Source organism: Sorex fumeus, unplaced genomic scaffold, assembly GCF_029834395.1.
Source record: "Sorex fumeus unplaced genomic scaffold, SorFum_2.1 ptg000044l, whole genome shotgun sequence".
Classification (NCBI taxonomy): Eukaryota; Metazoa; Chordata; class Mammalia; order Eulipotyphla; family Soricidae; genus Sorex; species Sorex fumeus.
The window spans coordinates 75265113-75289497 of NW_026606101.1; the positions used below are offsets into that span (position 1 = coordinate 75265113).

Below are 24385 nucleotides of genomic sequence, written 5' to 3' on the forward strand. Positions count from 1 at the left end.
TATCCCTGGTATCCCATATGGTCCCCTAAGCTCACTATGGGTAATCCCTGAGTGCAGAGACAGGAGTCAGTCCTGAGCACTATCAGATGGCCCAAAACCAAACCCAACAACAACAAAAAAGAGTTTAGGGTGACGGACGGGTGTGGCTCTCTGAGATCTGACTCTATCCCATGAACAAGGATCTCCAGCATGCCCACAATGCCAGGAAATCCCGGGGTGCATGCGCGCCCACTTCTGAGTCCTGGTAAGAGGCCTCCCTGCAGCAGGGCCAACTCACCACGACACCCCACATTCAACACACCATCAACAGGAATCTGTACCCCAAACAGGCTCTGGGACACAGGGACACAGACGGACAGCCAGGAGAGTCTGAGCCATCATATGCATGAGTTGTACCTGGGATGCCAAGGCCAAAGGCACAGCAGAGAGGTGTTCCACACCACCAGGGAGGGTGGGGCTGAGAGCAGAGCCCTGTGCCGCCATCCACACTGTTGCCCCCAAACGCCATCTCCAGTCCCCATGGCAGTCACTACAGGGATGCGGTGCTGGCCACAGCCTGTTCCAGCTGCTGCAGAAGCTGCTCTGGCTGTGGTGAGAATGCGCTGGTGTCCACTCTCTGGAAGTCGGGGTGAGTCACCACAGAAGCCAGAACCTCAGCAATGCGGCTGATGTTGAAAGCAGCCTGCTGGAGGCCCACCCCAGTGTCCTCACTGTGCTCAGCCTCGCCAGGGTCCATTCCCTTGGTTAGGCTATTGAGCCTCCTTTTGGCAATGACCTCGAGGAAGTGGTAAAATTCTTCAAAATTGATCCCAATACAGGACCTCATAATGACCTGGGTCAAAAAGGAGAGACTCGTGAGCTCCCACACAACCACACATCAGGCAGCATCCTCTGACTGGGCAGAACATGGGCGATGAAAGACCCGAGATGCAGTGTGGTCCAGACAGTGACCAGAAGGGGAACGTCCTTTGCAGAGATGGACCTGGAGACCACCACATCCCTGAGACCACAGCTCTGCACTGTGAGCTATGCCCCAAGATGGCACGGCAGCCTAGCAGTCACCACACACCCACAGCCTCCACTGAAGTCCCCAGTACACCCCACAGCCTCCACTGAAGTCCCCAGTACACCCCAGCATGCCCCCTTTCGGCTCCTTCCAGAGCCCCAGGAAATCCCTGGCTCACCAGTATCTGGCGCTGGCACACACCAATACCTGGCAGTGGTGGTGCCAGTCGGGCATGCTCTCCTTCCACTCGATGACTTCCTGCTGCACTGCAAGGAGTTCCTGCTGCAGGAAGAGCCACATGTGGCCCAAGTTGCAGCCATTGACCCAGTTGTGATTAATGGAGATCATGTCTTCCTACAGGAAGCGGAAGGCACATAGGCTACTCTCTGCAAACACTGCCCACCCCACCCCTCATTTCTCTTGGGCTTTCTTAGCTGGACAAGGGGTGTCCCAGGGGAGGGACAGGGCTACAGGGACAATATGGACAATATGAGTGCACAGCAGATCCCTACAGGCCTGCAACAGTCACACAGGGAAGCCACGAGGGGAGGGAGAAACGAGAATGCTCACTGGGAGGGTTGGGAAGGGCAAGTCCTGCCCTCTTGCTGTAAAGGTACGCAGGGACTGCCAGGAAGGCCAACAGGAACACCTGACTGAGGCGGGGACAGCCTAGGCTTTCTGCTCACAGACACTCCCAGAGAGAGCTCACACCCCCAGTAGGTCGCAGGTGAGGCCACGCCCCCAGGTAGCTCCCGGGACTCATGAGGCTCACGGGGGTGGGGGGGGGGGGCACGGGACTAGAGTCCAGTGTGCCTCCTGGGGGTGGACCCCATTGCCGCTGCCTGGGGACCTGGGAGTACGGGGGCGTGGCCTCACCTTTGAGCCAGCACTGCGCATGGTCTCCCTGTGAGCCTCTCGAGCGGCCCAGGAGCTGCCTGGGGGCATTGCCTCACCTGTGAACTACTGGGGGCGTGGCCTCACCTTTGAGTTGCCAGTGGGCGTGGCCTCCCTGTGAGACTCGTGGGGGCGTGGCCCCCGTGAGCCTCGTGAAGCCTGTGAGCTGCCTGGGGGCGTGGAATCACCTGTGACCTACTGGGGGCGTGGCCTCACCGGTGAGCCACCAGTGGGCGTGGCTTCACCTGTGGGCCTCCGGGGATGTGACCACTCAAGCCGCGCCTCGTGGCGAGGTCCCCCGTGTGAGCCTCGTGGGGCCTCATGGGGTCTTGCCGGGGAGCTGCCTGAGGGAGTGGAGCGGGGAGGGGCGGGCGCTCAAGGGGAGCCGCTGCTGCACACCTGAGAGTCTCCTGCGGTTTTGACTTGGCGCCCCATGGCCTGGGAGGCCCCACCCCACGTGGGTATGTCCAGCGCATTCAGGTCACTGTGTGTGTGTGGAGCTTGTCTACCAGCGCCTGGGGTCCTGAGCCTTAGGCCCTTGGCCACCTGCTCTGGGTGCCCCTGGGAACCTGGCGGCTGCTGCACTGCGTCCCTCAGGTGAGCGGTGTTGGTGCTGCCGGAACAGTGGCCGGTACTGCTCAGGCCAGGCACTCGGGATGGGGCGGGTCGTGGCTGGGCCACGGGGCTGGAGCAGAGTTCCCAGACACCCACCCCCCCCATTCATCGCCCAGGGAGGCCCTGCCAGCCTCACCACTGCCCGGGAGCTGTCCCTGACTTTTTTTTTTTTTTTAAGATTTTTATTAGTGAAACACCATAAGGTATAGTTGTAGATTTACAAATTTTTGTGCTTGGGTTTCAGTTATACAATGATGGAGTACCCATCCCTCCACCAGTGCCCATTCTCCACCCCCACTGATCCCGGAATCCCTCCCACCCTGCCCCTCTCCCCCCCCTCCCCCATCCCACCCTGCCTCTGTGGCAGGGCATTCCCCTTTTGATTGTTTTCAATAAAGCTCTTCTTCTTACGTTTTGAATTGGATCACAGTGGGATACACGTTACAAAGTTGTTGATGATTGGATTTTCCAGTCCCAAGATCCTAATGTCCACACACCCATCCCTTCTCCCAACTACGCTTCTCACTGCCACTGTCCCCAACTTCCCTCCCCAGGGCCAGGTACCCTTGAGTGCACCAGAAACGTGCCTCACCTGATTCACTCTGTGTGTGCTTCTGTCACCAGGGTCCACTGGGAGCTGTGGGTGGGCTCCAGAAGATGAGGTCAGAGCACCTAGGCTTCAGAGGTAGGACTCCTGCAGGCCTCTTACTCCCCTTTAGCATAGTAACCCGTGTTACTATTAGACCATCACTGCCCTTCCCTAGCATACATGTCTCAGGGGAGCAGTTCTGAAAGATCATGGAGTGGTTTTTGTGTTTTTTTTGTTTGTTTTTGCTTTTTGGGTCACACCCGGTGATGCATAGGGGTTACCCTTGACTCATGCACTCAGGAATTACTCCTGGAAGTACTCAGGGGACCATATGGGATGCTGGGAATCGAACCCAGGTCGGCCGTGTACAAGGCAAATGCCCTACCGGCTGTGCTATCCCTCCAGCCCCTGAAAGATCATGGAGTGTTGAAGGGGGAATTCCTTCTCAGACTGCATTCTTCCTAGCCCCAGCAGGGTCCTAGTCTCATCGTTATGGCAGCATTTGTCCATGATAATGCCCTCAACTTATAGTTGAGTATTGTGGCACTTTGGCCTGGCTCATTTCGATGCCAGGGTAGCTTACAGCTTGCCCTGGGTCCATTCAGTCCCTTGTCGGGACCCTGCTTTGAGGTGCTAGGAACTAAGGGCAACTGTGTCATGAAAGCAGATGCCCAGGTGTAAATATTATTCGGAGTCAATCAACTCCCAAGTTACAAAAGCATAACATTAACTGTCTTCCTGTGTCCATACAGAAAGGACATTGCTTTAAGATGTAACTTAACCTACAAATTCTGTGTTCTTAGAAGGATCTGATCTTATAAGCTAACAGAATCTGATTAGGGAGAAAAGGTGATTAGCTGATTGGGGAGGAGAGCACAGAGAAAAGTTTACAGATAAATTCAGAGGAATGGGAGTGACTCTGGAGCACTGTGATGGGTGTAACCAATAAACCCAAGCTCCCTGTGCCATTGTTATCCTACATTTGCTGGCATGTACAAGCCTGCAGAGCTCACCCTCTGGGTATGATCGCCATTGCTTTATTTCCTGTGTTTGGGCACCGGAAGTTTCAGGGATTGCATGCTGTCATCTACGTGTAGCACAGCTGTACTTGCATTGAAAATTGGTCATCTTTTTCCACAAGGAGTTTCCTGGGAAGCACCATCTGTATTTTATGACAGTGAGTCCCGAAGAGCTTTTCAGGACTCAGAAACTCCATGACAAGCACCCTTTGAAAGACCACTGTCAACATATGTACTATGTTGCAATATACATATATTGCAATAGATATGCAATAGATATGCAAAATATATGCAGTATTTCTGATGGATTTCCACTTTCACATGGATGCAAAGTGAGTCCTTGAGTTTCTTTTGGGGAGTCCAGACTAGTGGCATTCTTGTATGGATTTGACACCCCTGCTTATGTGGCATGCTATACTGTTTCCATGTATTATCCAAGTGTGCTTTTATTCTCTACTGAGACTGTATTAGTAATTGCAGCAGTGTCAGTGTTTTGGATTGTCTGCTACTGCATTCATCCTGAAGGATGATTCGTCTATGGATTGGTTATTTCAATATGTGTCTTTGAAGTTTTCTCCATTTTACTGCCTTAGAAGTGGACCAGAGAGGAAGTCCCAGTGAGGGAGGGGAAATGAAGTGGGGTGCGCGGGAGGCCCATGTTTTCAGGGCATCCATCGATCCTGAAGAAGGTGCATTTATGATGACATTCTAGGCATGTAATTAATTTGTGTCAGAGTATTTACTGTGAGTACGAACACTTGGGAGGCCTTTCTTTCTTTTTTCAGTTTATCTGTGCCTTTTTTCAGCTTTGAGTGAAACCAGACACTTTGGGTAGACTACTGCAAGTTATGTGTGTATGGTCAAGTCTGTGGTCTGTGGATGGACATTTCAGTCCATGTTGCTCTATTTGGCATTCCAGTAGTAACTCAGGAATGCCCCTGGTGAGTGAATGGAGGAGTGTTAGCTGGGTTCCTATTCTTACTCAGGACTGCCTCGTGGACATTTGCACATCTTTTATGATGTTGGTCATTGACTTGTACTCTGGACTTCCTGTAGAAGTTGGACTTTGTGTGGTTGGGGTGCTGTTGCAGTGTGTCTTTCACCACCACTAGATGGTGTCGGGTGTTTTAAGTTTTCATTACAGTTTGGCTGTGTTCTCTCACCCGAGCAGGGACCACCCATTCACCATCACTGGGTGTGTTTCGAGGAGACTAATAAAAGACCTGCGCCTGATCTTTTTATTAATTAACTTATTTTCCTTCGGTAGTGTTTGTTTGTGCTATTGCCCCTGTGCTGTTCCCACATATTTATGCGATGTGTTTGTGTGTGCTTCATGGTGCTGCTTCTTTTGCTGTTAGGTTTTACATCGTGGCTGAAATGATCATGACTTGCTGTTTCTGAACATTGGTGTGGTTACGTTAGATTAATGTTACAATGGTTACGTGGGGATGTTAAGATTGTGGTTACTGATGTTTAAAAAACTCACTGAAACTGGGATCACAGGATACAGGCGAACACAGATGGTCTCGATAATTCATTGCTCATATAAGATGCATTTGCAGAAAGCACCTATTTCCAACCAGCTGCTGAAAACAAGGTTCAAATTATTACTTATTCTCACATGTGTTGTGGTTTTCATGCTTTGGCTTTGACTTAAGTAAGCCATTGCTTAACATGTAGTGCTAACCATTTTCTTATATTCTCTATGCACCCTATTTCTTGTTTTACCTGTATGTTTTGTATTTCTTGTTATGCCTGTATGTTCCATATTTCTTGTGTACCTGTATTTTGCATATTTCTGTTCCATAATTTTGTGTCACAGACATGATTTACAAATCATAAGTTTTCTTTGCTTTATTTCCTAATCCTGATCCTTAGAGCAGACACAGGCATGAGTGTTCATTCACATGCCTGTGGACTCCCATCCATGTGAGCACATTCACTGAAGCTTCCCTTTAATCAGTCATGTTCTATGGAAGTAACTGGCAGATGCAAAATTCACAGCCAAATGTCTGTCTACTATCTCTTGCATGTGCACCCCCCCCACCACACATACCCCTACTTGCACACACACGCTCAGACCATGGCACTTTATTCTTTGCGTAGGAAACAGGAATACTTGGCTAAGCTTCTCAGACCTAGGCATACTAACTCACACCTGCTTGTGTTACCTTGGTGCTCACTTGGGTGTGCAAATTTGCTTTACCTTTCATTTTTATCACATGCTTAAATTGGATCCTAAGTACTGTGTTAGTTTTTGGTGTGCAAACAGCTTAAGCTGTCACAAGCAGCTCTTGCTTCAGTGCTCATTGTACTGTTTTCAGGATAGTCTGGCTTATGGCACTTGCACTACTTCTCAGGATGCTGCTGCTATTGCTTCTGGTGGCTCACACTTATATGTGACATTTGATAGACTAACAGGAATCAAATGTTCTGTTGTCCAACATCCCTATTTTGAGGTTGGCATCTTTATAAATTTCATGGCACAAATATCATAGTTATAAATATTTTATTCCGTGATCACACATGCCCAGCGTTAGTACTAGTTAGCCACAGTTGAAGCATGCACATCTCAACTAGTGTTTCTCACACCAGTTCTAAGTGTATGGGCCCTTCTTTGGGAATCTTTTCCGTGAGCACTGCTGTGCGCCCTTGTGTGCATCCCTGTGATATTTGTGTGAGCACAATTACTTCCTCATTGCAGAAAACATGGAGTTTCTCCCTTTCTCACCTAGTCACATGCGAGCATTTGTTCTGTTGTGCCACCCCAGCATGTTTGCTAAGAAGACACCTGCTTGTGTTACCTTACTCCTCACTTGGACATGCAAATTTGATTTACTTTCCAGTTTGTCACATGCTTGAATTTGATTCTCAGTACTGCGTTTGGTTTGTGGGGTGTGCTGATAGCTTAAGCTTTCACAGGCAGGCCTTTCTTCAGTGCACATTTCACTGGTTTACCTGTAGTCTGGCTCACAGCACTTTACACTGCTGTCTTCACTGCAGTCGGCAGTAATAAGCACTGCACCTTCCCTCAGATTTAACACCCGAACATAGGGGAAAATATTTTACTCTTCTTGACTTCACACAGTAGGTTTCCAAAGTGGCATTTGTGACTAGACTTTGAAAAGGGCGTCCTTCAGCCTGTTCTTTCATTGATTAAACATTTTATACCCAGTTATTATTTTTTTCCTGATACTTAACCTGTGCTCTCTGACTTACCCTATAACACCGTGGCTCTAATAGTCTCCTACTCATACTTATGATGGTACTATTGCAGTATCAATAACTGTTTATTTATGTTCCCTACTTTGTGGCTTAAAGTGATAGTGCAGCATGTAGAGCTGTTCCTTGCACCTGGCCAGCTGGGGTTCAACCCATGACCTTCCATATGGACTCATCAGTGCCAGCAGTTATCACTTAACACAGAGCCATGAGTCAACCCTGACTGTGTGAGGTCCAGTAACCTTAAGGAAAGGCATCTTTTTGTTGTCTGACGGTGAGCAGCTATTCTGGGTACCCTCATTTCTGTGAACACAGTGATGCCTGCAGGCAAACTCTCATTTCTGTTCATGGCATACACTTAATGCATCCCTTATATTTCACGTTTGGTTTCACTTTGTATTACGTGCTTTTGGTGCATGGGACTAATGCCATGAAAAGGATTTGGAGGATTTAGAGCAATTGGAGGATTTGGAGGCTGGAGCTATAGTAGTAGGACGTTTGCCTTGTGCGCAGCTGGCCCTGTGGAGCTGGGTTCAATATCTCCGCCCCTCTCGGAGAGCCCGGCAAGCTTCCCAGAGTATCTGCCCGCAGGGTAAAGCCTGGTAAGCGAGACGTAATGTATTTGATATGCCAAACACAGGAATAACAAGTCTCAAAACGGAGACATTACTGGGCCCGCTGGAGAAAATCGATGAACGGGAGGACAGTGCAGTGTAAAGCACGGGGAATCGCAACGTTATTCAGAGTTGGGCTTTTAATGTACAGTGTTCCATCACCGAATCCCTCTGGAAGTATTTCCGGATTCTCTCTACTACAGCCGTCCCCCACTTCCCACCTGTCAGCTTGACAGGCACCTTTCAAATCTTGTTATTAAAGTTTGAGTCTTGGAATTTCAGTGTTATTGACTCTGTGGTTTGGGTAGTTAGCTCTATCATTCCTCCTTAATACCACTGTTGTACCTGAGATCCCTTAACCTCTGCCCCATTTTCTTTTCATCTATCTCTTCTCTCTCTTTCCTTCTTCCCTCTCTATACTCTGGGTCCATGGGTCCAAGAATCTCTCCTTTTAAATATTGCATTTCCTCATCCAGTTACTCTAAATACCACATATAAGTGATGTCATCCTGTGTTTCTCCTTCTTCTCCCTTTCTCAATGAACACGGTATTTTCCAGTTCTCTTTCAGGCCACAGCAAATTGCATGATTTTATCATTTTTTATAGCCAAGTAGTATTTATACACCGTTCATACACATCTTCATGATCCACTGATCTGCTGTTGAATATTTAGATTGATTACATATCTTAGCCCTTTGACTGTGCCTTGCCATGAATAGTGGTGTGCTCACGACCTTTTGAATGAATTGCTTTCTCTTATGGGGCTTACATAACCTGAAGAAACTCAATTTTAAATTTACTGAGAACCCTCTATACTATTTCCACCAGTTTGAACCAGACATAGTTCTCACTGGCAGCAAAGTGAGGGAAAAGGACATGAAAAGGATATGGAGGATTTGGAGGGGTTGAGGATTTGAGGATTTGGAGGATTTGGAGGATTTGAGGATTTGGAGGATTTGGAGGATTTGAGGATTTGGAGACTGCGGTGATAGCACAGCGATAGGGCTAGGGCATTTGCCTTGCACGCAGCAGGCCTGGATAAACCGGGTTCAATTCCTCTTCCCCCTCTCTCGAGAGTCCGGCAAGCTCCCCAGAGTATCTCTCCTGCAGGGCAAAGCCTGGCAAGCTACCCGTGATGTATTCCACCAGGTTGAAACAGACATGATTCTTTTCTTTTTTAAAAAAAATTATTACTGACAAACAATGAGGTACAGTTGTCGACTTACAGATTTTTGTGCTTGGGTTTCAATTATACAATGATCAAGTACCCATCCCTCCACCAGTGCCCATTTTCCACCACCACGGATCCCAGTATTCCTTCCACCCTCCATCTTCCCCCATCTCACCCTGCCTCTGTGGCAGGGCATTCCCTTTGTTCTCTCTCTCCTTTTGGGTGCTGTGGTTTGCGAAAGAGGCATTGAGTGCAATCATGTTCGGTTTATAGTGTACTTTCAGCATGCTTCTTCCATACTGGGAGGATCCTTCCAGCACCCTTTATTTGGTGTTCCCTTCTCTATCTGAACTGCCTTTTCCCCTAGCATGTGTGGCTGGCCTCCAAGCCATGGAGCAAAACTCCTGGTACTAATCTCGGCCACTCTTGTGTGTTAGTCTCCTATTTTGTTACTTTATGTTCCCCAGATAAATGCAATCTTTCTATGTCTATTCCTCTCTTTCTGACTCATTTTGCTTAACATAATACTTTCCATGTAGTACCACTTGTATGTAAATTTCATGACTTCATCTTTTCTAACAGCTACATAGTACTGCTGGAGCGATAGTACAGTGGTAAGGCGTTTGCCTTGCACGCAGCCAACATGGCCGACCCGAGTTCGATTCCTCCGCCCCCTCTTGCAAAGTCCCAAGAGCCCAGCAAGCTACCGAGAGAGATTATCTTGCCCGCATGGCAGAGCCTGGCAAGCTACCTGTGATGTATTTGATATGCCAAACACAGTAACAACAAAGTCTCCAATGGAGATGTTACTGGGCCTGCTCGAGCAAATCGATGAACAATGGGAGGACTGTGACCGTGACATAGTACTGCATTGTGTAGATGTACCAAAGTTTCTTTAACCAGTCATCTGTTCTCGGGCACTCAGGGTTTTTCCAGATTCTGATTATTGTAAAGAGTGCTTCCATGAACAAACAGTGCAGATGTTACTTCGACTATACTTTTTTGCCTCTCTGGGAGAGACGACTATTCCCAGGAGTAGTATTGCTGGGACAAATAGAAGTTCAATTTCTAATTTTTGAAGAATCGTCTGTACTGATTTCCAAAAGGGCTGAACCAGTCAGCATTCCCACCAGCAGTGAAGGAGGGTCCCTTTCTCGGCACATCCGCATCAGCAGTGGTTGCTTTTGTTCTTTTCGATGTGGGCCAGTCTCTGTGGTGTGAGATGATGTCTCATTGTGGTTTTGATCTGCATCTCCCTGATCAGTAATGATATAGAGCATTTTCTCATGTGCCTTTTTTACCATGCGGATTTCTTCTTTGAGAAAGTTTCTGTTCATTTTGTTGCTCCATATTTTGATGGGGTTAGATGTTATCTTCTTGGGGAGTTCAACCAGTATTTTATATATCCTTGATATCAAACCCTTGTTGGATGTATGTTGGGTGAATATCCTTTCCAATTCTGTAGACTGTCTTTGTATTTTGGTCATTGTATCTTTTGAGATGCAGAAGCTTCTTAATTTAAGATAGTCCCATTTGTCTATTTCTGTTTTCACTTGCTGGGCCAGTGGCATGGCATCTTTGAAGATACCTTAGCTTCAATGTCATGGAGGGTTTTGGCAACTTTGTCTTCAATGTACCTCATGGATTCTGGTCTGATGTTCAGGTGTTTAATCCATTTTGATCTTACTTTTGTACGTGGTGTTAGGCAGAGATCTGAGCCCATTTTTTTGCATGTAGCCATCCAGTTTTGCCAGCACAATTTGTTAAAGAGGCTTTTCTTACTCCACTTCACATTTCTTGCTCCTTTATCAAAGATTAGATGATTATATGTTTGAGGGTATATTCAACCTTGTTCCATTGGTCTGCAGCTCTGCCTTTTTTCCAGTACCATGCTGTTTTAATTATTACTGCTTTGTAGTAGAGACTGAAGTCAGGGAGGTTGATTCCTCCCATTTTCTTTTTCCCAAGAATTGCTTTAGCTATTTGTGGGGGCTTACTGTTCCATATGATTTTCAGGAGTGTTTGCTCCATTTCTTTGACGAATGTCATGGGTATCCTTATATGGATCGCATTGAATTTGCACAATGCTTTGGGAAGAATTGTCATTTTGACAATGTTAATTCTCCCAATTCATGAGCAGGGGATATCTTTCCATTTCCTTGTGTCCTCTTTTATTTCCTGAAGTAGCGTTTTGTAGTTTTCTTTGTACAGGTCCTTTACTTCCTTAGCTAATCTAATGCAAAGATACTTGATTTCTAAGGTACAATTGTGAACAGGATTTTTTTTTATGTCACTTTCTTCTCACTGTTTGCGTATAGGAAAGCCATGGACTTTTAGTTATTGATTTTATAGCCCGCAACTTTACAATACAAGTCTATAGTTTCTAGGAGTTTTTTGTAAAGGTTATAGGGTTCTCTAAGTATCGTATCATATCATGTGCGAATAGTGAGATCTTGATTTATTCCTTTCCAACCTAAAAGCACTTAATATCTTTTTCTTGGCTAACCACTATTGCAAGAATATCCAGTACTATATTGAAAAGCAGTGAAGAGAGTGGGCATCCATGCCTCATCACTGGTTTTAGAGGGAAGGCTCTCAGATTTTCCTCATAGAGGACACTTGCTGTAGGGATGTGGTAGATGACTATATATATCCACATATACCATATATATATATATATATATATATATATATATATACTGATTATCTGATACCTGTCCAGGATGCACTGAAGTGCTGTTGAATATCTAAGTCTATGATATAGTTTAGCTCTTTTCCTCAGTCTTTCCATGAATCGTGGTGTGCTTACAAACTTCTGAATGAATATTTTTCTCTCCTGGGGGTCCAGACCCCAAAGCAGCTAACCTTTCAATGGACTGAGAACTCTCCAAACTGGTTCCACAAGGCTTAAACGGACATAATTCTGACCATCAGTGAATTCTCCTCGAAAAGGATTTCGAGGGTTTGCTGGATTTGGAGGCTGGAGCATTAGCACAGCAGCAGGGCATTTGCCTGCCATGCAGCCACAGCTGGCCCCACCTCACTGGATTCTACTGCTCTGCCCCTCTCTCCTGAGACCAGCAAGCTCCCCAGAGTCTCTGGCCCGCAGGGCAACGCCTGGTAGGATACCCTCGTGCCTTGCTCCATCTATTCCCGAGGCCAAACCCACAACAACCAAAGTCCCAAAAATGGAGACATTACTGGATCCGCTCGTGCAAATCGAGGAACCCTGGGAGGACAGTGCAGTGCTAATGCAACGGGAATCTCAAAGTTCTTCAGAGTGTGGCTTTCGGTGTCCAAGGTTCCATCCCCAATCCCTCCACCAGTGTTTCTGGGCCCTCTCTCCTCCGCCCCTCCCCCAGTGCGAACGTGCCGCCTTGACAGGCACATGGAGAATCTTGGGAGGAAGGTTTGGGTCTTGGAATTGCAGTGTTAGGAACTGAACATCGCTTTGAAAATTCTTCTCTAGCACTTTGTCACTCCCACAGATGTCCCTGAGTTCCCTTCACCTTTGGCCCCATCTCTCTCCCTTCTCACACTTTCCTTCCTCTGTCTCTAGGGTCTGGGTCCAAGGGTCTACACATCTCCTCCAGTTCCCCGAAATATCACTTCTAAGTGATCTCCTCCGGTGTTTCTCCTTTGCCTCCCGTCCTCCAGTGAACAACACATGGTTCGGTTCTCTTTCATGTTGCAGCAACTGGCAGGACTTCGTCATTTCTGATAGCTAAGAAGGATATATAGGTACACGGAGACACCGTTTTTCTGATCCATCTTCAGGATCCGCTGAACTGCTGTTGAATCTCTAGGTTGATTATGTAGCTTAGCTCTTTTCCGTAGTCTTTCCGTGAATAGTGGTGTGCTGACAGCCTTTGGAAGGTATGTTTCTCTCTCCTGGCGGTTCCAGATCCCAAAGCAGCTCACCTTTCAATGGACTGAGAAGGCTCCATACTGGCTAGACCAGGCTGAAACGGACAGAATTCGGACCAGCAGCGAATTCTCCAAAACCTTTTTGTGTACATTACACCAGTAATGTCTCCATTGTGAGACTTTTTGTTATTGTTTTTGGAATATCGAATATGCCACGAGTATCTTGCCAGGCTCTGCTGTGCATGAAGGATACTCTTGGTAGCTTGTTGGGCTCTCTAAGAGGGGTTCTGGAATCAAACCCGGTCACCGTGTGCAAGGCAAATGCCCTACCCAACTGTGCTATCACTCCAGTCCATATGTTGGTTTAAAATATACAAATCGGGGCTGGAACAATAGCACAGCGGGTAGGTTGCTTGCCTTGCACGCGGCCGAACCGGGTTCAATTCCCAGCATCCCATATGGTCCCCTGAGCACAGCCAGGAGTAATTCCTGAATGCAGAACACAGGAGTAACCACTGATATCGCCAGTTGTGACCCAAAAAGCAATAAAATAAAATAAAATATACAAATCAAACAACATAATACACAATATCAATAAAAGAAAAAATGAAAAACATAATAAGATTAATAGGAGACAAAGTATTTGACAAGATCCAAGCACTCATTCATTAAAAAAACACTCAACAAAATGAGAATAAAAAATATTTTCTTCAATATTTTCAAGCCATCTATTAAAAGCCCACAGCAAGATTTCCTCTCAATGGAAAATCTAAAAGAGTTCCCTCTTCGTTCAGTTGCAAAATGACAATGGCCACTCTCTTCACTCTTATTTAATACAATACTAGAAGCATTTTCCATAGCAAGTAGGCAAGAACAGATATCGAGCACATCTAGATAGGAACAGAATTCAAACTCTCACTATTTGTAGAAAACATGATACTGTACCTAGAAAATCCTAAACACTCTAGAACAATGCTCCTAGAAACAATAGATTTATATAGTAGAGTGGCAGATTGCAAAATCAATATGTAAAGGTCTAGGAATTTCTTATATACAAGTAAATAAATAGGGAAAAAAGATATTTTTAAAAACTAATTGGAAATTATGCCTCAGAAAAACGAGTGCCTCTGAATCAGCCTAACCAAATAGGTAAAAGACCTATACAAAGATAATTATAAAATGTTACTTCAAGAAATAAAAGAGGACATGAGGAAATGGAAACACATCCATTGCACATGGATTGGGATGATTAATATCATCAAGATGGCTATAATCCCCAAAGCATTACAGATATAGAACAGCCCCTGTAAAGATGTCTATGTCATTTTTAAGAGAAAGCGATAAACACTCCTGAAGTTCATATGGAAAAATATTCCTCACCTCTCCACAACAAGTATATGAAATATTACTTGGGTGAAAAGAAAGGGAGGCATCACTTTCCCCAACTTAAAAATGTAATGCAAAGCAGAAGTAATTAAAGCAGCATGATGTTGGCATATACACAAACACTTAGATCAGTAACTTTAATATCCTGAGACAAACCTTCAGGTATATGATCTGTTAATCTTCAATTCAGGAGTGAAACACAGGAAATGGAGCAAGGAAAGCCTCTTCATGAAGTGGTTTTGGGAAAACTGGTCAGCTACATGTAAGAAAATAATCTCTTTTCTTAGGAAGTCTAACACCATGCACAAAAATAAAAATAGCTTAAAGACCTTGGTGGCAGATATGAATTCATAAGTTACATAGAGAAAAATGTAGGCAGAACGTTCCATAGGTTGAAGCTAAAGACATCTTCAAGGATGAAACACCACTCATCATGCAAGGGAAGCAAAGATAAACAAGTGGGACTACATAAAACTGAAAGGTTTCTGCACTTCAAAGGAAATGATGACCCAAGTACAAAGACACATACAGAATGGGAAAAAAATTACTCCACACTCATTTGATCATGGCTTAATATCCAAGATATGTAAGGCAGTGGCAGAATTTTACAAGATAAAATCTATACAACCTTATCAAATAATGGGGAGATGAGATGAATAGCAACTTCCTTTTGAAAACTACAGATGGCAAAAAGGCAGAAGAAAAAGTTCTCTACATCACTATCAGACAGATTTAATTTTTTTTATTTTGAGATAAACATTTGCAAAATATAAGTAGATGAGACAATTTTTTTTTGAGATTTTCCTAGATACTATTTAGCCTTAACTCAATACTGATTTTAGTATCCAAAATTGATTATCAGATATCTGGTGAAAAATGTGATTTACATAGTCATTCCAAGCATGTCATTCACATTCTCCAACTGAGTTTTGTTTTACACAGCATAGCGCTAACGGGGCTTGGGGGCTTTCCTTCGGGAGGAACCAGCCTCGATTTTTCTCTCTCCATGCGCCCTCCTGGCTTATGTGGAGAAATCATTCCAGACATCACTCAAAGACTGTCAGATCTCTAAACTGTGAGGACACTATACTAGAAGATTTCTTGAGGTGCCAGTCCCAAGGCCACTCCCGAAAGACTGGTCCAGTGACAACTGCAGAGTAACAACTAAGCACTGAACCAGTAGGGTCAAAACGCAAAAATGGCTTGAGCACAAAAGGTTAAACACACACACACACACACACACACACACACACACACACACACACACACACACACCCCGTACCCCAACATCTCTTGTTCTAGCGATGAAAAGGGGACACTCGATGTCCCGCAAACAACTCAAAGATGTATGTGCACATATGTGCCTATGGGTCTCAGAGCTCACAGTTCAGAGCTGTGCCAACTCACTGCAGAACCAGGTCAAAGTATCCTTTTCGATTGGTATTTTAGATTATGACCCGGTGATGATCAGGTGTTCCTCCTGGCTCTGCACTTCATACTTATGACTCATGGTTATCGGGGACCAGTTGGGATGAAGGGTGATAGAGCCTGAACCAGCCAGGTGTGAAGCAAATTCCCTTCAGCTGTACTAGCTCTCTGGCCCCATGTAAAATTGTCCTGACCTCAAATGTCTCTGGCAGTCCCAGAGATCCTTTGGTCAGTGTCCCTGGAATGAGTGCATGCCTGAAACTGCACGCACAGCAGTAAGACACTGTGTGATTCAGCAAGTGATGCTTTCCAGTGCAAGATGGACAAAATGGGGGCAACGCATATCCTGGTGCCCAGAGTCATTGTAGCTGCCAAGGCAGCAGGCCATGGGGCCCTGATGCCCGTTGGGGGTGAATCCAGGCACAGAACCAAGAGGAAGCCCTGAACACCTCACTTGTGGGAAACAACAAATACAATAGAAAATAAAATAGCAGGATGAAGTAATAGGACAACAGATCCAGGAAGAGCCGGTAGGACTGTTAATACCCACTGTGCCATCTGGTCTCCCAAGCACTGCCAGGTGCAATGTCAAGTGCAGAGCCTGGAGAAACCCCTGGGAAGCACTGGGTGTGACCCAGTCATTACCTCCTAAGACAAAAGAAACTGGATATGTCAGCTATGCATTCACAGAACCTCAAATGGTCCTTGAGAATTGTCAGGAGTGATCCTTGAGCACTCAGTTGGGGATCTCACTCAGCACTGCTAGGCGCAGCTAAACCCAAATACAACAAAACAAACAATCATGGAGAAAGTAGTCTCAAGCAGCAGAGAATCAGGCACTCAGACCAGGAAACACATCCCAAAGTTTATTACTGAAACTCAAGATACAGAAGCCCTGGAAGCCTGTGTGTGCTTGTTACTGTATCATGAGAGCACATCACTCTCCTCCCACCTGGGCACAGTGTTTCAGATCGCGTGTCACCATTGTCTCCATCCTCTGTAATTCCCAAGGGTCAGCAGGAGGCCCCAAAGAAACACCTGGAAGAGAAGTGAGAGCTGTGAGCACCAGAGAGGAGCAAAGCCCTGCCTGTGACAGAAGTCCCAGTATTGGAGAGCCAGAAAGCAGACCAGCCTCACCTTTAGGCATGGCTCACAGACCCACCCAGGGAGACACTGACAGATGCTCCTTTCTCTCCAGGGAAAGGAGAAGGAATCTGGGATCTAGGCAGCCTATAGCTCTCAGGAAGGCAAGGCAAGCAGCTGACCTGCCGACTGATCTCTCAGAGCCCTTGGGTCACTTGAACTGAAAATTTTATGCTAACGAAACAAATATATCTACCTGAATAGATGAATGTTAGGTCCTGGAGACAGAGTAATAAAACAACTGGTCTTTGAAAACTCTGTTTCTGCAAGTACTCACCCGGACAGAAGGTGGAGCCTCTGGTTCAGGGGAAATCGACAATGTGGAAATGCTCTGGGGAAAAATAAAATCATATAGAGTTAACAGTTGATAAGGGGCTTTACGTTCAAACAGCTAAGCTGGGTTCCATCTGCAGGAGCACCTAGGGTCCCCACACCAGTACTGCCAGGAACCATGCCTGCACTGAGATCCAAGTTTAAGCCCTGAGCACTTGCCAGCTGTGGCCCATAAATAAAAGTGCAACAGTTGAGGTTATTGTCTTGCACGTGGCTAACTCAGGTTTGATTGCCGGCATCCTATATGTTTTCCTGAGCACCACTAGGAGTGATCCCTGAGTGCAGAGATAGGAATAGCCGCTGAACATGGGCAAGTAGTCTCTCCACGCAAAAAAAAACAAAAAAACCAAAAAAAACCCCTAAAAATTATTTAAAATAAATCCATAAAGGTGTTGGGGCCAGTGGTGACTCTAGACTATGGTAGGGCTTGGGGCACATCCTAGAAGTGATCAGCCTACTTCCTGTTAAGTTTACACACTTGGTTGCACCAACCCATCTGGTCCAACACAGCCCAGATGCTACACCTGCTTCTGGCAGGGTCTCTTACAGCTCCGCATCTCCTAGTATCCCAAAAATCTACTGCAGGGGCACAAAACCGGGCAAAATCAAATGGTCAGGCAAATACTTCTGAGTCCCAAGCCACTGCAGATGTTAGTACAATGACAGAGCATCTGCCTTGCATGAGGCTGACCAGGACTGAGCCTTTGCATTCCCATGGGACCTGAGTACCACCAGGAGGGATCCCCTGGGGCAGAGCCTGGAGTGACTCTGAACACTGCTGGATATTGATGATCAAAAAATAATCAAACAAAACATTGATTTTTTTATTAAAAAAAAAACAATCCCGTCCCCACACTTTCCAGAGAAACTGACCCATTAGCCCCTACTCCTTAATTGCCCTGATGAATGAAATTGGGCCTGCAAAGGGCTGGCCTGGAACATTCCTGGGGCGACCCCCAGCCCCAGCCAGTGACCCCCCTTGGGCTCCGAGTGTCCCTGAGTGAACAAACGGAGAGGTGGCCCGCAGGGAATCTGGGGAAACTGAGGATCCCTTTTACTCTCACTTTTCCTTTGGTTGGGGGCCAGAGCGACAGGGAAGCCGGGAGGGCCGGGCCTTGCACACGACCCCCAAGGCCCCCCAGCCCCCAGGAGGGACCCCTGAGCGCAGAGCCGGGAGTCAGCCCCGAGCACTGCCTCCCCGGGACCAACAGCTTTCGAACTAAGATCTCTCCAGGGAAAACCAGTCTCGTTCCCCAAAAGTCAATGAACGAAAGAGACAAACCTCTAGGCAGGGGCTTGGGGCATCCAGGGGAGGGGTGGGGCCGACCTCCCCCCCTCCCCCGCCCTGCACTGAGCGACCCCGCTGCTCACAAGGTGGAAATCGCGGAGCCTGAAGGCGCCCAGAGCGCCCACTTGGCAGCTCGCAGGGAAACCAGCCCGGGATCTCAAAGGCCCCAGGCGCCCCTCCCCTCCCCCCCCACGCGCTCCGACAATGGCGGCCAAAGGAAGATTCCAAAGCCGCCATTAGCTTTACCTCCAGTACTCACCCCAAAAGCCTAGGATACCTGATCAGTGAGAGAGGAGAGATGTGGGAGGCTTTGCAACTTGGTGTGAGAGAGCAGAAATTCCTGATGTACAAAAACACCAACAGTGAAATCAGACCGACAGTAAGCGACAGGGTGCTTGCCTTGCTGACAGCAGACAATCCTCTGCATCCCGATGGCCCAAGAAACACTCCAGGAATAATACCTGTGCTGGGAGCCAGAGTAAACCCTGAGTGTTTCTGCCCCCACTCCCCATACAAAAAATAGCCCCCCAAAGAAACTGTCATTGGCAAATCCCAGTCACCTACGGATGGATCTACTGCTCAGGATGGCCCATCCGACCAGGGCAGCCCAATGAGAAAGCCGGACAGGAACAGGGTCTCTTGCCATTGGGGGAGCTGCGGGTCTACCCCTCAAAGTGAATCTGGAGACTCTACAGCAGCGAGACTGGTGTCAAGGTTCCAACAGTGGTCAGCTGGGATGGTGGGGTCAGTCAAGGCCCCACACTGGGCAGATCCCGCACCCCCCAAGGCCCGCATTACCCGCGCACAGCCCTGTGCCCACCCGCCACTCCTCCATAGCAGGTCTGGGGGCTATCGTGGCCCCAGGAGCCACCCAGGATTACACACTCACATCCTTGACCCCTGCACCCTGGAACAGGCCCCACTGCACCTCCCAAAAACTCTGCCGCACCTCAGAAACCATGCGGTTTAACACAAAACAAGTGACAAACAAGCGCAAAAGCGCCCCTCCCCCCAGCTGGCAGGAACCCACAGCTTAGTGTGAGAAGGGGATGCGCCGGCCGCTCAAGGGAGTCTGGCCCCATCCTGCCACAAAACCGGCCTTCAGAGTCCCGCCTCTTCGCAAGGGCCCTACTCTGTCATTACCCACACCCAGCTTCCAGGAATAAATCACCAGGAAGGCCCCACTGTTGTTGCCTACTGATCAAGTAAAAGAATGCTTGATTTTTCATTCCCCCTTTGTCCTACTCAAAGCTGGGCAACTTCCCAGTACAGGAGGTTTCAGTTTGGGGAAAAATGCACCCTCGTAAATGATTTGTAAATGATGTACGAGGAACAGCACAGTCTCTATGGATATGTCAAAACTGTAACAAAGCAGGCCGCTCCGACCGGTAGCGTTAGGTCGAAAGGGTCACCAGGTAGCTGACCAACGGTGCATGGCTCTGCCCACTGTGACTGCCCAAAGGTGCATGGCTCTATTCATCGTCCCATCCACTTTCCCACGTCCCATCCCCTTTCCTTTCTTTCGGGTGGGTTGTGGAAACATACTTAAGTCTGTACCTGTGCTCTGAATAAACGCACGCGCGCATTCATGCCATCTCCTGAATGACGGAACCCTGTGTGACTCTAGTGCTGATTTCACCCTGACGGCCCTCCCCTGGCTTGGCTCTGCAACGCCGGATGCGGCACACTGTGATATCACTTCCGTTTCAGCAAGCCGCCTTAAAGAGCCAGACTCCAGATATGCAGCAAACCATGCCGCCCACCCAGATGAATCTGTGGCTCAAGGGGGATGGGCTCGAATAAAAGGGTAGAGAGGCAGCTGCTGAGTGGCCGGTCACACAGTGGGTGCTAGCGGATAGTAAGGAGCAAACAATGAACAATGTACTCACACACAGTCCATCAGGAAAAACGCAAAGGGATTTCATTTAAAGTAAAACAGGCAGATAGGGAGCAGGTGGGGCACGGTACAATGAGTTTCTCTGGGAAGTCATCAATCAAGATGGGGTCAAAGCAGTGACTTCCAAGCCAGCCCAGGAGATGCAGAGAGGAACAGGCCTAGCCGCAGCCTAGAGAGTTGAAGAGACCCTGGAACAGGATCACAGGCCGTTAAGAATATCAGAGAGCACTTTCAGGTAACTGCTCTACCCCTTGATAACATAGGAGTAGAGGACTCTCACCTACAAGGAAAACCTAGGAGACAGTTTCAGAACAAAATTTTAAAAACAGACAGATAGTACAGTGTGCTGGAACCTCCTGTGAACTTGATCGACCTGAGTTCCATCCCTGGCATCCCAAATGAGGCCCGAGCACCACCAGGAGTGACTCTTAAGAACAGCCAGGTGTGCCCCAAACAAAAGAGGTGACCACCCTGTATTAGTAGCAATCACAGTTGAGTCGAATTGCCTATTGAGATGGCGGTGGACGTTGGAGATTCTCTCATATTCCCACCATTTGTAAAACATTTGATTCGGGACCTCTAGATCATCTCAAAGGCAAATGTCTTTCTATGCACAGTAAATTCCCTGTAACGTGTCTCTATCCACACAATTAAAGAATCTTGCCAAGGCCAGTTTGGTAACTTGATGCTTCCAGAAATTTTTTTCCTTAATGCTTTTATAAATCGAATGGAAACCTGAATATAGAGTGCAGAGATGCTGCAGCAGGTAAGCTGCTTCCTTGCACACAGCTCACTTGACACCAACCCCAGGACCTCATAAGTTTCCCTGAGTCCCCCTCAATCATGGTCTGTTGACCTCCGAGGCAGGATGACAGCCTGAGCACAGCTCAGGGAGTCTCCCAAGAACGTAACAGGAGAGCCTGAAGAATGAAGGTTTTCCAGTTTTTCTAATTTCAAAGGATTTGCTGCAACAACATGGTTAATCTGTCATTAACCCCAGAAATCCAAACCAAGACCTGTGAACCAAGCCAGTGTTGGAGCAAAGAATGAGACACTGGTGAGCCTTGACAGCCTGAAGTGAGGGGAGTTTTCGTACCTGTTTATTTAGTTCTCATTTAATCACCTGCTTCATGGCTTCTATCACCAAGACCCATTATTTACAAAATAAAAGACACACAAAGGCCAATTGCTGGAACAGTGATATAGCTACACCCGAGTAATAACAAGGAAGTACCTTTCTGTTATGTGCTGACATAATGGGAAGGGTGACCAACACTACCAGGATTATTTACTTCTTGCCTCCATGTTGGGGCACCCTCACCTCCTTATACAAACAAACCAGGTATTACAGAATGGGTTTGGTATTAGGGCATCAATTACTTGGGGTTTGGTATTAGGGTATCACTCATCCCATATGAACTTAACATTGTCTCCTAGGGCTTGAGTGGAACACAAAGACCTTCCCACATTCTTGACATTCATAAGATATCACAGTGGTATGCATTTTCATGACTAGTAAGGCAGGAAGATTCAAGAAAGGCCTTTCCTTGTTCCTTACACAAATAAAGCTTATCCCCAGTGTGAATTCTCAGATGCACAGCAAAGCCTGAGGACAGATTGAAGCCCTTCACTCATGTCTGACACTGATGAGGTTTCTCTCCACTCTGAATTTTCATATGTTCAGTAAGTTATGAGGACAGACTGAAAGTCTTCCCACATGTCTGACATGGATGAAGATTCTCTCCACAGTCAATTTTCCTGTGGTGAGAATCCTATAGAGACTGAGAAAAGGCCTTCCCATTCCTTAAAATCAAAAGGTTTCTCTCCAGTATGCATTTTCATATGCCTAGTGAAGGCTGAGGAATGAATGAAGGCCTTCGCCCATTATATAGCTTCTCTCCAGTACAAAATCTCATACGAGTAGTAAGGCCTAAGGGAAGAGTGAAGGCCTTCCCACATGGCAGACATTGATGAACTTTCTCTCTACTATTTAGTAAGGTCCCCAGATTGAGAGAAGACATCCCCACATTCCATACAAAAATAAGGTTTCTCTGGGGCTGGAGCAATAGCACAGCGAGTAGGACGGTTGCCTTGCACGCAGCCAACTCGGGTTCGAGTCCCAGCATCCCATATGGTCCCCTGAGCACCGCCAGGGATAATTCCTGAATGCAGAGCTAGGAGTCATCCCTGTGTATCGCCGGGTGTGACCCAAAAAGCCAAAAAATAAGGTTTCTTTCCAGTACGTATTTTCCTATGACTACAAGGACTTGAGGAAAGAGCAAACACCTTCCCACATTCCTGGTATGCAAAAGATTTCTCTTCACTATAGAATATCCTATCCTGGCAAAGACTGGTGGTGTGAGTGAAGCCCCTTCCACACTCCTGACACAGACAAAGCTTCTCTCCAAAATAAGTTTTACTATACACAGTAAGGCTGAGAATAGAGGATTCTCACATTTACATGACTTTATTTCAGGAAGAGTTTCCCTGTGATTCAAAACGTTTGAGCAACTAACAAAGGATTCATCCCAGAACGTCCTGACACCACAGGAATGAATGTCCAGATTAGTTAGAAGGAAAGGACACAGGTCAACACCCTTCACCCTAATAAAACCCTCGAAAATATGGAAAAGGAATCAACAAAATATCCATTTTCCATATCCCCAGATTCGTGTCTATCAATAGATACAATGCTCAGGTTTAAGAGACAATATATATAGAGTCATGTTGAAGACTTCCAAGGATCATTAAAAGAAAACTCACACAGTGAAATAGTGCAGCGTTTGACAGGGTGAGGCCCAAAGCAATGAAATTCTTGGACCCGGAGTGATAATACAGCAGGGAGAGTGATCGCCTTGCACATGACTGATGCGGGTTCAATCCTAGGTATTCCATATGGTCCCCTGAGAACCACAAGACATAATTCCTAAGGACAGAGCTAGGAACAATCACTGAGCATAGCCAGGAATAACTCAAAATAGCCAAAAAGAAAAATAGAAAATGAACCTGTGACCACAGTGACAGTAGCGGGGCAGGCACATGCCTGATACACAAATATGAATTTCTTCCCTGTATTCTATGTGGCTCTGGAGCACTCTAGGGAGAAATTCCTCAATACTCAGGAATAGTCTGAGTATTACTAGGTGTAGTCCCCAAATCAAATAGAAATAAAAGAACAAAATAATGAATGAAGTTGAAGTGCTGGTGCAGTAGTATAGTGGTAAACACCAGACTCGTCAGGTGCTGACGGGGTTAATCCACAGCACCCTCATGGGCCCCGAAACACTGCCAGGAGTGATACTTCAGGACAGAGCCAGGAGAAATGTGGCTGCGATCCCAGAATCAAAACCCAAAGCAAAAAACAATACGAACACACTCTCATGAAGGGTACTATAGTAATTCAGCAACAGAAGGAAACTGCTGAGAGAAATCTGAGCAACCATATGGGGTGTGGAGGGCGTAGGAAGCTTGCATTTCATTTGTCCAACTTGAGTCTATCTTCTAACTCAAAAAGTGTTTCCTGAGTACAGAGCCAGGAGAACAAATCTTGTGTATCTCCGGGGTGGCCCAATAACAAAAATAACAAAAACAGGAAGAAAAAGAAAGAGGACCAAGAGAAACAGCAGTCCCCACTGTTGTCAAACACTGTGGCCATTAGAATACGGTCCCTTCTGAACTCGCAGGTGCCTCTGTGGATCTTCCCCGGCAAGTCAGCCCCACATGGCCCTCAGCAACAGCCCGCAGGTGCTGGCAGGTCTCCAGCATCATGTTCCTGTAGGGCTTCGTCTGAGAGGCGGCCCTTCAGGCACATCCACTCTTGGACGTGGAGCTTATGACCATGTCAGGGAAAGACCTGAGTCAGGTACACAGGTGGACAGTACTAAGGCCCCGTTGCCACCTTGCTCTAAGTAGT

The 24385-nt window shown here is 46.8% G+C and overlaps 1 protein-coding gene across 1 annotated transcript; it reads right to left on the minus strand.

Annotated features, from left to right (window-relative positions):
- Positions 1-465: 465 nt before the first annotated feature.
- On the minus strand, positions 466-1355 carry LOC130030628 (2-oxoglutarate and iron-dependent oxygenase JMJD4-like). The gene is made up of 2 exons (XM_056121971.1): positions 1214-1355; positions 466-832 (listed from the first exon to the last, which is right to left on the minus strand). Exons 1-2 carry the CDS (start codon positions 1352-1354, stop codon positions 530-532), a joined length of 444 nt encoding a protein of 147 aa, XP_055977946.1. The 5' UTR covers position 1355; the 3' UTR covers positions 466-529.
- Positions 1356-24385: the final 23030 nt, after the last annotated feature.